The sequence below is a fragment of the Tamandua tetradactyla genome, chromosome 3 (genome assembly GCF_023851605.1).
Source record: "Tamandua tetradactyla isolate mTamTet1 chromosome 3, mTamTet1.pri, whole genome shotgun sequence".
In the NCBI taxonomy this organism is placed as follows: Eukaryota; Metazoa; Chordata; class Mammalia; order Pilosa; family Myrmecophagidae; genus Tamandua; species Tamandua tetradactyla.
Genome location: NC_135329.1, coordinates 11,812,611 through 11,827,803, shown reverse-complemented (window position 1 = coordinate 11,827,803; position 15,193 = coordinate 11,812,611). Strand labels below are relative to the sequence as shown.

The following is a 15,193-nucleotide window of genomic DNA, read 5'->3' as shown; positions in this document are numbered from 1 at the left end:
TAACTATTCCAGGAAAATTCCTTGAAAAAAATAATTTCATTTTCACACCTCAGTATATCCATGTATACAGAAGAATGTAATATCTAGAGTAAATGTTTCAAAAATGTATCTACATCTACTTCATAGTGGACTGTTCAGAATTCAGAACAATCTGTTTGCAGCATTCCCGTTGCCTCTGTGGCCGTAAGCAAATTACCCAGGAGGAGGAGAGTCAGGGTAAGAAAGAACCATAATGCCATAAAAACAGTTCCTGCCTCAGAGAGGGACTCTGAGGAGTCAGCAACATTGAACTTGTAATGTGCCGGCCCAGAGAAAGCACTCACATGTTACTTAATCTAAAAGCTAAGAAGTAAGTGGGTGTGACAGAATGCTGGCCTCTGAGGGCCATTATGTATAATTGACATCTCTAAGGCCTTGCAGTGAGGCTGCTGCCAGGCTACAAACTCCAAACGGAAGTCAGAAGAGATGGGTAGACAAGTGGGGACGTCGGGCTGGGGAAAAAGACAATATAATAACAGTAATAATTCTTCACATTTGTGCAACACTTTATAGTTTACCCAGTTTTACATCCATCTTCTAATTTAAGCTGCACAATAACCATGTACAAAAATCTGAGCAGCCAAAAATACACCATAGAATTTCTGTGGCCGGACATTCTGTATTCTAATGTATTAAAAATGTAGGATTTGTACTATAGAACGAATTCTGGTGATGCTCTATAATAAGAAGCCCACAGAGAACTGCAGATCAGCATTATCCCTCCCTTTTTTTTTTTTTCATAACATCTAGTACATTTTTCCCTCATAATAAATAACAACATGATCTGTAACTTTTGGCATTCGGCTTTTTGTTCATATAAGGATTATTTCCTTAGGATTGACGCTGGATAGTAAGATTATTAGGTCAAAGAGTAAATGATTTAGAGTATCATTTACTGATAAGATAGATGCTATTCTGTTGTTTTATTAAAAAGTTGGCAAATTTTTCCAGAAAAAAAAAGAAACCTAATTATACCCATATTTGCAAATATGATTATTTCGAACTGACACCTTGTACAATGATTGACTTAGAATATACACGGTTCCTATTTGGAATGATGGAAATGTTTCTGGTAATGGATGTTGGTGATGGTAGCACAACATTGTGAACACAATTAACAAAAAAAGCACTGAAATATATATCTGAATGTGACTAAAATGGGAAGTATTAGATTGTATGAATGATAACAGAATAAAAAAAAAATCCACAGAACTACACCACTGAAACAACGACCAACCATGGACTTTAGTTAGTGATAAAATTATAAAAATATGCAATCATGAATTGTAACAAATGTTCCACACCAGTGCAAGGTGCTAAGTGCTAATGAAAGGCTGGTGTGTGGGAATCCTGTATTTTATGCATGATTGTTCTGTTAATCCACAACTTCTCTAATAAAGAAAATTGTTTTTTAAAAATGTAGGACAAGACCCACTGACCTACCCAAAATATCTGCAGAAGTAGAGTAGCTAGCCCCAACGGGCTGAAACAGTGGACAGTTGGCCATAGCCACTGCTGATTAGCTGCTCCCCAGGAATGCAGAATGGCTTCTTGCCAGGCTTGCTAACCAAGAGCTAGGGGCAGATTCCCTGACCCTACCCACCATGGATTCTGATTCAGTGGGGTTGAGGTGGGGCCCAGAAGCCGTGCATTTAACAAGCTTGCCAAGTGGTGTTGATGTGCAAGTTAGTTTGGAAACCACTTTTCCAGTGAAGACTCTCAGAACTGCAACTAGAAGATTTCACTCTGGGGCTCTGTAGTAAAGTGGGGCTACTAATCTCCTAAATCAGTGGACCTGGTTACAGAAAAAGAAGCCCTATGAATGCAACTGAGTACTCTGGTGGATAAGGAAATTTTTTGACAAAGGGGAGCTTTCTCTGACTCATATCTTTAAGAGATATATTTAAGTATATACATATGAAGTTTAAGTATACATATGAAGTTTCACACCAAAGGCTGATTTAAAGCCTTTGAAAATTGGGATTGGGAGCGGGTGTTGCTGTGGACAGAGTCCTGGCCGTGAGGGGCCACTGTTTTGAAAAGGACCAAACAAACCCTGGACCAGAGGAACTTTGGTAGGAACCTAGCTTAGCCACTTCCCAAGAATGACCTTTGACATATGACCTCATCTCTCTGAGCCTCGCTTTCTTCTTCTGAAAAGAACACTCCTCTGCCAGTGGCCGTGGCATTCTCATTTCTTCTGCTCCTTTCTCCACCCTTTCTTTTCCTGTGGCCTCCTAGTCTAAGCTAGAACTTAGCTTCTGATTTAATTTCTCCTCCTTTCTGCATCTTCCCTTTTATTCCCAGATTGCTCACAGAAGCCAAGAATGTGAGCATTCATATAAGTGTATACGTTTGCATGAGTAATTACAGTACTCAAGTACCGCTGTAGTTGAGTAACATACACAGGTGCACAAAACATTCATCGGTACTTGAGCTTCCCTTCTTACTCTTCTTATCAGGGGATATTTTGAGCCCTTCGTTGTAGTCTGATATCATCTCTTTGATTTGCTGGAAAAAATTTATGAAGTAGTCTCGCAACAAAACACTTCAACTCACCCACAAAATTGTTACCAGCCTGTTCGCATTTACTCGTGTCCTTTTGCGCCACAATATCGTTACTTTGCTTTAATGTTCTTGTTTCCTTTGCCTTAAGTTTGTAATCACCTTGTTTGTAAATATGGATGCTTGCCCTTGAAACGAAATTGTTGTAAAGTGAAAAGGCAAAGCGAATGGAAATAGGAAGGAATGGGTACTTACTTAGCCTAAGATAGAGATTGAGATTTCAGACTTTTCTTTATCTATATAACTCGTTTCATTTTTAATCTAATGGGAAAAAAATAACAAAACGGAGTTCATTTGAGAATGCCCCCTACTGAATGTCTATAAATACATGTTTAAAATGATAACCACCAAATCCCTTTTCCATTCCTTTGCAGTGAAAACACTGTTCAATCCAGCCCCTGCTATCGCTGACCTGGCTCCCCAGTTCTACACCCTTTCGGATGTGTTCTGCTGCAATGAAAGTGAGGTAAAGGGTGAAAAGCTTTGGTCTTCCTGTAAGAAACCAAAAGACTTTAAGGCAGTGAGGCAGAACTGACCGCATCACTTTGATCACAAGTGAATATTTAGGCACAATGAAAACAGATTTTTTCAGTTTACTGGATGTGGAAAAAAGGAAATTACTAAAACCTAGGGGTAAACAGAAGATTCTCTGAGTCGGTTCCATTATCTGGCACTTATCAAACCTGGGTTAATTTTAGGTCCTTCCCTGCCCTCACACTATTGAGGTTTTGTTTTCTTTTCTAATTATTCCATATTCTGTGGACTAATTAGCATTAGAGTTGCCAGATTTAGCAAGTAAAAATACAGCCCTCCCAGTTAAATTTGAATTTCAGATAAACAAGAAATAATTAGATTAAATGTTATATTTAAATTAAGTTATTTGTTGTTTATCTGAAATACACATTCAACAGAGCAACCTGTATTTTTCTTGGCAGCCCTAATTAACATGCAACCCCTGGAGCATCTGCCACCTGTTGTGAGGGCCCTGAGAATAGTGACAGTGCTGGTGGACACACACAGGTCCTCCATATGCTACCATGGAAAGGACCCTGTAGCTAGTCCCTTAGGGGACCACCTCCTCATCCATCTGAGGGTCACACTGCATATGTATGCATAAAATATCTGTCAATATACTGATACTGTACCCCTTACTCTTAAGTATTTTTAGGAAAGAAATTTCAATTTTCCTCTCTTTTTTATAGACCAGACATTCTTGGACCCAAGCTCTTCACCAACATTGGGACACAGGACATATTATATGCATTGGTGTAGGCAGTGTGCAGAGAGACAAAGTTAGTGATTAGTGGACTGCAGTAGTTCATTTTTCACAGGGCTCAAAGGCTAAATGAAGATTTTTAGGATATGCCGACCTGCCTTTTTGATAATTTCATCTCTCACAACATGAGGAAACAAGCAAGAAGATGGTTACAGGGAACCTAATTTTAACAAACCACGGAAGGTTATGCAATGTTTTTGAGCAACATTGTCCTAGGAAAAAGGAATTGTGAGAAAGAGTGACCATTTCACAATAAGAGGTCAGATCGTGCTCAACTGCCAAACTGGTTTAGATTTCCCTGCGTACTCAACACAACTCAGATGGCTGGCACCGTTTCAGTCTTCTCCAGTAAAGGACTAGTCCTTTGAGGGCAGGGACATCTATCTCATTCACTATTGTATCCCTAGAAATTATCATTATGTGTATAGCTATCTAATGCTGCATAATAAATTACCTACCCCAAAATTTAATGGCTTAGAACAATAATTATTTATTCACTCACAATTTCTGGGCATCAACAAATCAGACAACACAACATGCATGACTTGTGTGCTTCCTGGTATCTGACGTCTCAGCTGGAAGACTCAGAGACCAAGGCTGGAATGACCTGAAACTTCCACTCAAATGCTTGATAGCTGATGATGGCTATTGGCTGGGGGAATAATGGGACAGTTGGCAAGAACACCTACACATAGCCTCTCCTCGTGGCCTGGACTTCCTCACGATATAGTTGCTGGATACCAAGGTCAGGCTTCTCAAGAGGGAGTACCAGGCAGAACCCATAAGAAGTTATGAGTTGACTTTTATAACGTAGCTTCGAAAGTCACACACAGCATTGCTTCTACCCCATTCTATTGATTGGTTGAGGCAAGAAGGTGCTCCCTGGCGCCCCAGCTCTCAATGGAAGACTCACAGTGTAAGGAGAGCACGTAAGATGTGGCATTTATTGATGCAATTGTCTTTGGAAAATACAGTATGCTACACTGTACCTGGCACCCAGTAATCACCGAGTAAATGCTTATTAAATTGGAGACTGAATGGATAAATGAATGTACAAACAAACTCTGGCCTTAAAGGAAATTAACCTAAAAAATTAATGGGAAAAAGAAAGCTTTACTGGCTTAACATTCTTACAGAGGACTGCTAATCATGGTAATGATGTACATTGGTGCTTTAAGACATTCCCTCTGTTCTAAACACAAACCCATTGATAAGTCAATATAAAAAGAGAGCTAGTACTCTTGAAAATTAAAAATAGTAATTAAAAGTTTTTAAAAACACTCACTAGAAGGATAAACATTAGACAGGAATGGAAAATTGTGAATTGCAAAAAAAAAAAAAACTTGATCAGTTCACCTAAAAAGTAGCACAGGAAGAAAAAATATTTTTAAACATTACAGAAAATTTTAGAGAAATGAAGAATAGCTTGAGAGACTCCAAAACAAATCTAATGGGAGTAAAAGAAGGGAATGGAAGATAAGCAATATTAGAGGGAAAACTATTTTTTAGAATTGGAAAAAAGACAAAGAATCTACTTACAGATATTATATAATACAAGGATAAAGAAAAAAATATTTTTAGATGACCAGAGAAAAACGGCAGACTACTCATAAAGAAATGACAATTAAACTGATAGCAAACTTCTCATTAGCAACTATGAATACAAACATGTCAATGGGTTAATAGCTTTGGAATAGCTGAGAGAAGTTGTCAACTTGAAATTTATGCCCAACTAAACTCTCACTGAAGAATGTGAAGGCAAAATAAAGACACTTCCAGACGTTCAAAGACAAGAGAGTTTTCCACTCACAGATCTTCATTGAAGTGTTAAAAGATATACCTCGGAAGAGAAAAAATGAACCCAACGGAGGGCAAGGAATATAAGGAAAAAATGGCATGCACAGGAAGTGACAAAATCCATCGGTGAATTTAATTAATATTAACTTACAGAAGATGGCGGCTTAGTAAGACGCGCGGATCTTAGTTTCTTCTCCAGGACACCTACTAGGGGAGTAGAAACGATACAGAAAGCGCCCAAAGCCACAACAGAGATAAAAAAGACAGCGTACCCCATCCTGGAACGGCTGGCTGGCTGAGAGAAGCAGCTCGGGTGAGATCGCCGAGGCGCGCGGGCCTTACCGGGCGGGGTGGCAAGCGGCCGGAGTTACTCCCTTCCCCCTTCCTGGGCCGGCTGGGAGAATTGGAGAGGTGGTCCCCTGAAACCAAGGCGACTGGCGCCCACACCACGCGCAGCCCCCGGACCAACTGAGAGAATTGGATCGGAAACCCCCAGGCCGCGGAGAACGGTGACCCCGTGACTCCCGGGGAACGTGCACTCTCTCGGGCGGGCCGCTGGCGCCCTCCCGCCACGCTTGTTGCCCAGGGCCGACTAGGAAATTCGGACGGGCTCTTTCCCTGGCTGCGGCAACCAGCAACCCTCCCTGCGTTCGGACACCCTCCCTGCGTTCGGACCCCGGGCCGGCTCAAGCCGCTTCGGCTAGCGAACCCCCAGGACGGCGAGAGTTTTCCAAAGTTTAAGGTCCCACAGCACCTTTTACTGGTGGGACCCGCAGACAAACGTGTGCCACGAGCGCCACCTACTGGGCAGGATAAGAAAAACAGAACCCAGAGATTTCACAGAAAAATATTACAACCTTGCTGGGTCCAACACCAAGAGAAATCTGAATAAATGCCCAGACGCCAGCAGCAGAAGATAACTGTCCACGCTCAAAAGATTGAGAATATGGCTCAGTCAAAGGAACAAACCAATAGCTCAAATGAGACACAAGAGCTGAGACAACTAATGCTGAATATACGAACAGAAATGGAAAACCTCTTCAAAAATGAAATCGATAAATTGAGGGAGGACATGAAGAGGACATGGGCTGAACATAAAGAAGAAATAGAAAAACTGAAAAAACAAATCGCAGAACTTATGGAAGTGAAGGATAAAGTAGCAAACATAGAAAAAATAATGGATAGCTACAATGATAGATTTAAAGAGACAGAAGATAGAATTAGTGATTTGGAGGATGGAACATCTGAATTCCAAAAAGAAACAGAAACTATAGGGAAAAGAATGGAAAAATTTGAACAGGGTATCAGGGAACTCAAGGACAATATGAACCGCACAAATATACGTGTTGTGGGTATCCCAGAAGGAGAAGAGAAGGGAAAAGGAGGAGAAAAACTAATGGAAGAAATTATCACTGAAAATTTCCCAACTCTTATGAAAGACCTAAAATTACAGATCCAAGAAGTGCAGCGCACCCCAAAGAGATTAGACCCAAATAGGCGTTCTCCAAGACACTTACTAGTTAGAATGTCAGAGGTCAAAGAGAAAGAGAAGATCTTGAAAGCAGCAAGAGAAAAACAATCCATTACATACAAGGGAAACCCAATAAGACTTTGTGTAGATTTCTCAGCAGAAACCATGGAAGCTAGAAGACAGTGGGATGATATATTTAAAATACTAAAAGAGAAAAACTGCCAACCAAGACTCCTATATCCAGCAAAATTATCCTTCAAAAATGAGGGAGGGCGGGCCGCGGTGGCTCAGCGGGCAAAGTGCTTGCCTGCTATGCCGGAGGACCTCGGTTCGATTCCCGGCCCCAGCCCATGTAACAAAAACGGAGAAACAGAATACAATAAAACAAGAAAATGTTTAAAAATGTTTCCCTTTCTTCCTTCCTTCCTTCCTTCTATCCTTCCTTCCTTCTCTCTGTCTTTCCCTTTCAAAAAAAAAAAAAAAAAATGAGGGAGAAATTAAAACATTCTCAGACAAAAAGTCACTGAAAGAATTTGTGACCAAGAGACCAGCTCTGCAAGAAATACTAAAGGGAGCACTAGACTCAGATACAAAAAGACAGAAGAGAGAGATATGGAAAAGAGTGTAGAAAGAAGGAAAATCAGATATGATATATATAATACAAAAGGCAAAATGTTAGAGGAAAATATTATCCAAACAGTAATAACACTAAATGTCAATGGACTGAATTCCCCAATCAAAAGACATAGATTGGCAGAATGGATTAAAAAACAGGATCCTTCGATATGCTGTCTACAGGAAACACATCTTAGACCCAAAGATAAACATAGGTTGAAAGTGAAAGGTTGGGAAAAGATATTTCATGCAAATAACAACCAGAAAAGAGCAGGAGTGGCTATACTAATATCCAACAAATTAGACTTCAAATGTAAAACAGTTAAAAGAGACAAAGAAGGACACTATATACTAATAAAAGGAACAATTAAACAAGAAGACATAACAATCATAAATATTTATGCACCGAATCAGAATGCCCCAAAATACGTGAGGAATATACTGCAAACACTGAAAAGGGAAATAGACTCATATACCATAATAGTTGGAGACTTCAACTCACCACTCTCATCAAGGGACAGAACATCTAGACAGAGGATCAACAAAGAAATAGAGAATCTGAATATTACTATAAATGAACTAGACTTAATAGACATTTATAGGACATTACATCCCACAACAGCAGGATACACCTTTTTCTCAAGTGCTCATGGATCATTCTCAAAGATAGACCATATGCTGGGTCACAAAGCAAGTCTTAACAAATTTAAAAAGATTGAAATCTTACACAACACTTTCTCGGACCATAAAGGAATGAAGTTGGAAATCAATAATAGGCGGAGTGCCAGAAAATTCACAAATACGTGGAGGCTCAACAACACACTCCTAAACAACGACTGGGTCAAAGAAGAAATTGCTAGAGAAATTAGCAAATACCTCGAGGCGAATGAAAATGAAAACACAACATATCAAAACTTATGGGACGCAGCAAAGGCAGTGCTAAGAGGGAAATTTATTGCTCTAAATGCCTATATCAGAAAAGAAGAAAAGGCAAAAATTCAGGAATTAACTATCCATTTGGAAGAACTGGAGAAAGAACAGCAAGCTAACCCCAAAGCAAGCAAAAGGAAAGAAATAACAAAGATTAGAGCACAAATAAATGAAATTGAAAACATGAAAACAATAGAGAAAATCAATAAGGCCAGAAGTTGGTTCTATGAGAAAATCAATAAGATTGATGGGCCCTTAGCAAGATTGACAAAAAGAAGAAGAGAGAGGATGCAAATAAATAAGATCAGAAATGGAAGAGGAGACATAACTACTGACCTCACAGAAATAAAGGAGGTAATAACAGGATACTATGAACAACTTTACGCTAATAAATACAACAATTTAGAGGAAATGGACGGGTTCCTGGAAAGACATGAACAACCAACTTTGACTCAAGAAGACATAGATGACCTCAACAAACCAATCACAAGTAAAGAAATTGAATTAGTCATTCAAAAGCTTCCTAAAAAGAAAAGTCCAGGACCAGATGGCTTCACATGTGAATTCTACCAAACGTTCCAGAAAGAATTAGTACCAATTCTCTTCAAACTCTTCAAAAAAATCGAAGTGGAGGGAAAACTACCTAATTCATTCTATGAAGCCAACATCACCCTCATACCAAAACCAGGCAAAGATATTACAAAAAAAGAAAACTACAGACCAATCTCTCTAATGAATACAGATGCAAAAATCCTCAATAAAATTCTAGCAAATCGTATCCAACAACACATTAAAAGAATTATACATCATGACCAAGTAGGATTCATCCCAGGTATGCAAGGATGGTTCAACATAAGAAAATCAATTAATGTAATACACCGTATCAACAAATCAAAGCAGAAAAATCACATGATCATCTCAATTGATGCAGAGAAGGCATTCGACAAGATTCAACATCCTTTCCTGTTGAAAACACTTCAAAAGATAGGAATACAAGGGAACTTCCTTAAAATGATAGAGGGAATATATGAAAAACCCACAGCTAATATCATCCTCAATGGGGAAAAATTGAAAACTTCCCCCTAAGATCAGGAACAAGACAAGGATGTCCACTATCACCACTATTATTCAACATTGTGTTGGAGGTTCTAGCCAGAGCAATTAGACAAGAAAAAGAAATACAAGGCATCAAAATTGGAAAGGAAGAAGTAAAACTATCACTGTTTGCAGACGATATGATACTATACGTCGAAAACCCGGAAAAATCCACAACAAAACTACTAGAGCTAATAAATGAGTACAGCAAAGTAGCAGGTTACAAGATCAACATTCAAAAATCTGTAGCATTTCTATACACTAGTAATGAACAAGCTGAGGGGGAAATCAAGAAACAAATCCCATTTACAATTGCAACTAAAAGAATAAAATACCTAGGAATAAATTTAACTAAAGAGACAAAAAACCTATATAAAGAAAACTACAAAAAACTGCTAAAAGAAATCACAGAAGACCCAAATAGATGGAAGGGCATACCGTGTTCATGGATTGGAAGACTAAATATAGTTAAGATGTCAATCCTACCTAAATTGATTTACAGATTCAATGCAATACCAATCAAAATCCCAACAACTTATTTTTCAGAAATAGAAAAACCAATAAGCAAATTTATCTGGAAGGGCAGGGTGCCCCGAATTGCTAAAAACATCTTGAGGAAAAAAAACGAAGCTGGAGGTCTCGCGCTGCCTGACTTTAAGGCATATTATGAAGCCACAGTGGTCAAAACAGCATGGTATTGGCATAAAGATAGATATATCGACCAATGGAATCGAATAGAGTGCTCAGATATAGACCCTCTCATCTATGGACATTTGATCTTTGATAAGGCAGTCAAGCCAACTCACCTGGGACAGAGCAGTCTCTTCAATAAATGGTGCCTAGAGAACTGGATATCCATATGCAAAAGAATGAAAGAAGACCGATCTCTCACACCCTATACAAAAGTTAACTCAAAATGGATCAAAGATCTAAACATTAGGTCTAAGACCATAAAACAGTTAGAGGAAAATGTTGGGAGATATCTTATGGATCTTACAACTGGAGACGGTTTTATGGACCTTAAACCTAAAGCAAGAGCACTGAAGAAGGAAATAAATAAATGGGAACTCCTCAAAATTAAACACTTTTGTGCATCAAAGAACTTCATCAAGAAAGTAGAAAGACAGCCTTCACAATAGGAGACAATATTTGGAAATGATATATCAGATAAAGGTCTAGTATCCAGAATTTATAAAGAGATTGTTCATCTCAACAACAAAAAGACAGCCAACCCAATTACAAAATGGGAAAAAGACTTGAACAGACACCTCTCAGAAGAGGAAATACGGATAGCCAAGAGGCACATGAAGAGATGCTCAATGTCCCTGGCCATTAGAGAAATGCCAATCAAAACCACAATGAGATATCATCTCACACCCACCAGAATGGCCATTATCAACAAAACAGAAAATGACAAGTGCTGGAGAGGATGCGGAGAAAGAGGCACACTTATCCACTGTTGGTGGGAATGTCAAAGGGTGCAACCACTGCGGAAGGCAGTTTGGCGGTTCCTCAAAAAGCTGAATATAGAATTGCCATACGACCCAGCAATACCATTTCTAGGTATCTACTCAAAGGACTTAAGGGCAAAGACACAAACGGACATTTGCACACCAATGTTTATAGCAGCATTATTTACAATTGCAAAGAGATGGAAACAGCCAAAATCTCCATCAACAGAAGAGTGGCTAAACAAACTGTGGTATATACATACGATGGAATATTATGCAGCTTTAAGACAAGATAAACTTATGAACCATGTAATAACATGGATGGACCTAGAGAATATTATGCTGAGTGAATCCAGCCAAAAACTAAAGGACAAATACTGTATGGTCCCACTGATGTGAACGGACATTCGAGAATAAACTTGAAATATGTCATTGGTAACAGAGTTCAGCAGGAGTTAGAAACAGGGTAAGACAATGGGTAATTGAAGCTGAAGGGATACAGACTGTGCAACAGGACTAGATACAAAAACTCAAAAATGGACAGCACAATAATACCTAATTGTAAAGTAATCATGTTAAAACACTGAATGAAGCTGCATCTGAGCTATAGGTTTTTGTTTTGTTTTGTTTTGTTTTGTTTTGTTTTACTATTATTACTTTTATTTTTTTCTCTATATTAACATTCTATATCTTTTTCGGTTATGTTGCTAGTTCTTCTAAACCAATGCAAATGTACTAAGAAATGATGATCATGCATCTATGTGATGATGTTAAGAATTAATGATTGCATGTGTAGAATGGTATGATCTCTAAATGTTGGGTTAATTTCTTTTTTTCCGTTAATTAAAAAAAAAAAAAAAGAGAAGGGATAATTGGAGATGAAGGGATACAGACTGTACAATGGGACTGGATATAAAAACTCAGAAATGGACAGCACAATACTACCCAATTGTAATGCAATTATGTTAAAACACTGAATGAAGCTGCATGTGAGGTATAGGTTTTTTGTTTTTGTTTTTTTTGTTTTTTTTTCTTTCTATTATTGTTTTAATTCTTATTCTGTTGTCTTTTTATTTCTTTTTCTAAATCGATGCAAATGTACTAAGAAATGATGAATATGCAACTATGTGATGTTATTAAGAATTACTGATTGTACATGTAGATTGGAATGATTTCTAATTGTTTTGTTAATTCTTTTTTTAATTAATAAAAAAATATATATATTAACACATAATTTAAACCTTTGTGTTTAAAAAAGATAAAGCTGGAACCCAAATAACAGTCATAAAACAGCGGTCTTAATAGGTAAAGTTACTATAGTTCTTGTCTTTTTTCAGAAGAGGATAGAGATTCTGAATCACTGTAGATTGTTAAATACAAAAAAAATGGGAATCGTCATACTGTGCTCATAGGAGTAATATATCATGATCTGGCAATAGCTAATCAAGTTGAAACTCTATTCCTAGTTATATATGCTAGAGGAGTTCTCATACGTGTTCATGGAAAGACACATACAAGAATGTCCTCTGTATACATCGTTGCTTGTAAAAGGGGAAATATGGCAAAAACGAAAGTGTCCATCAAAAGGAAACAAGATTTGATTTACCTAACTTTTTTTTTTTTAATTGCATGGGCAGGCACCAGGAATCAAACCCGGGTCTCTGGCATGGCAGGCGAGAACTCTGCCTGCTGAGCCACCGTCACACCACCCAACTGATTTTGTTTAGACCTTAGAATAGTTACAAGATGGAGTATTGTGCAGAAGGGAAAAAAGTAGAGTTATGTATATCAACATGAATTAAATAATGTTAAGGGGAAAGAGCTCATTGCAGATACCATTTAATTTCCTTAAAGAAAAATATCTGTAGCAAATAAAGATTTGTTAGAGCTGGGTGGTAAGTACATGGCTCTTTGTTGCATTATTTTTTATGTTAAATATCTTTTTCATTAAGGAATGGTTTTAAAAAAGATTTTTAGAAACTTTAGCCCATGGGCCGGCAGTGTTTCTGAAAATAGACGTCCAACGCCACAGACATAAATGCTCCCAGTCAATAATAAGGATCTTCGCAAAAACTCCTAAGATGAAAATCAGTCCCGCTGTCTAATCATCTCCGACTGAGTCTGTGCAGATGGTGGGGCGGGGCGCGTGGTCAGGGAGCGTGTGCTGCTGGGAAAACTGAAGCCCTGAATGCGCAGACACCAGTGGGAAAATTATTTATAGACAAAAAAAGGGTTAATTTAGCCATGTTCATAGCAAGCACGAGGGACAAACAGACCCACACCTGGAAAGAAATGGCATGCAGTTAAATTGTAATACAGAAAAGACAGAATTGGTTGTAGAGCTTTTGAAGCAAAAGCTGTCTCAGAATTCATCTAGTCCAGTGGTTTTTAAACCGTCTATGTCAGAACCGTAGAGGTTCCCTGGAGACGCTAGAGGCTGTGGACTTTCACCCCTACTTCAGCCAGAGCACTTTTTCTTTCTGGGAAAGAAACACTGTTCCTGTCCAAACCCCTCCTTTTACAGATAGTAAGCAATTTGGGCAAGGTCTCAGACTGAGTGAGTAGTGGAGGTGTCCTGAACCCCGGGCATTGCTTTTTTCTTTCTTTTTTTTTTTTTTTTTTTGGCATGGGCAGACTCAGGGAACTGAACCCGGGTCTCCAGCACCGGCAGCTGAGAATTCTGCCTGCTGAGCCACTGTTGCACTGCCGTGGTCATTGCTTTTCCTGCTATGTAACATTGCCTCTCCAACTCTGCATCCCTCTTCCCTAGCAAAACCAAACAAGCAAACACAAGTGAGTGGTCTTCAGACATAGAAAGCTAGGACTAGTGATATGAAAAAGGCATTGTGGCCCAAGAGAGGTCCAAAGAATTAGGTTTTTAGTTGCAGAAATGTACAGGTGCAGTTTATACCAAAATCACTGGCCCCTTCCTTTCTCCCTCCTGCTCTCCTTCCTTTCTTCCTTTCGTAGAATTTTCCTTGTTTACCCTAATTCTCTATTATCATACAAACAGAAAATTTGAAAAAACAGTACAGTGGGCATTCATATACCTCCACATTAACATTTTGCTATATTTGCTTCCCCTCTCCTCCATATGTATTTATTTTTGTTTTTGTTTTAATCATTTGAGATTAAGTTGCAGACAAAATGATACCTAAATGCTTCCACATGCATCTCCTAAGAGTAACCACAATATCATTATCACATCTAAGAAAATTCCATACCATTATCTAATATCCTTGCCTAGTTGTCCCAAGAAAGCCTTTTATAGCTGGGTTTTGTTTTGTTTATTTTCCTGAGCCAAGATCCGTGAAGTTCTCCAGTGCATTGGTTGCTATGAAAAAGAAGGAAGACATTTTCTAGAAAAATAAATCTAATCTGGAAGTGCACCCAGTCTACTTATTTTCACCACTGTTTCTGTCCACTGTTATGTATTGCAGGCTGAGATTTTGACCGGCCTTCCGGTGGGCAGCCCTGCAGATGCTGGGAAGGCTGCGCTGGTGCTGCTGCAGCGGGGCTGCCAGGTGGCACTCATCACCTTAGGGGCTGAAGGTTGTGTGATGCTGTCACAGACAGACCCCGTCCCAAAGCACATTCCCACGGAGAAGGTCAAGGCCGTGGATACCACAGTAGGTTTTAAGATTTAAGAATCGTTTATGACCTTTGAAAATCATGATGCATTGACTAAGATACTGTAATTGAATTTTTGGATGATGAGTTAAAGGCACAGGAGGTGGTGTAGTAGAAGAGAACAACCAGGCAGGTGAACTGTAGCTTCACTCCTTTCCACCTCACTGTGAGACCATAGACTTAACCTCTTGGAGACCCCACTTCCTTATCCATGAAAGCAGATTGTCAGTAAAATTAAACCTGCACTACCTATATTCATTCATTCATCCCATAAATGAATATTTATTGAGCACTTATTGTATGCCAGTCACATACCAAGATGCT

At 38.8% G+C, this 15,193-nt stretch overlaps 1 protein-coding gene across 2 annotated transcripts in view; it reads left to right on the top strand.

Moving 5' to 3' along the window:
• RBKS (ribokinase) overlaps positions 1–15,193 on the top strand; it is a 111,439-nt gene that overhangs the window by 53,324 nt on the left and 42,922 nt on the right. Inside the window, exons 6-7 of one of the 2 annotated variants that reach the window (XM_077152481.1) lie at positions 2,979–3,070; positions 14,680–14,868. In XM_077152481.1, coding sequence (XP_077008596.1) covers positions 2,979–3,070; positions 14,680–14,868 — 281 coding nt within the window. The remainder of the gene's footprint in view (positions 1–2,978; positions 3,071–14,679; positions 14,869–15,193) is intronic. The other variant, XM_077152482.1, reaches the window with a different exon arrangement.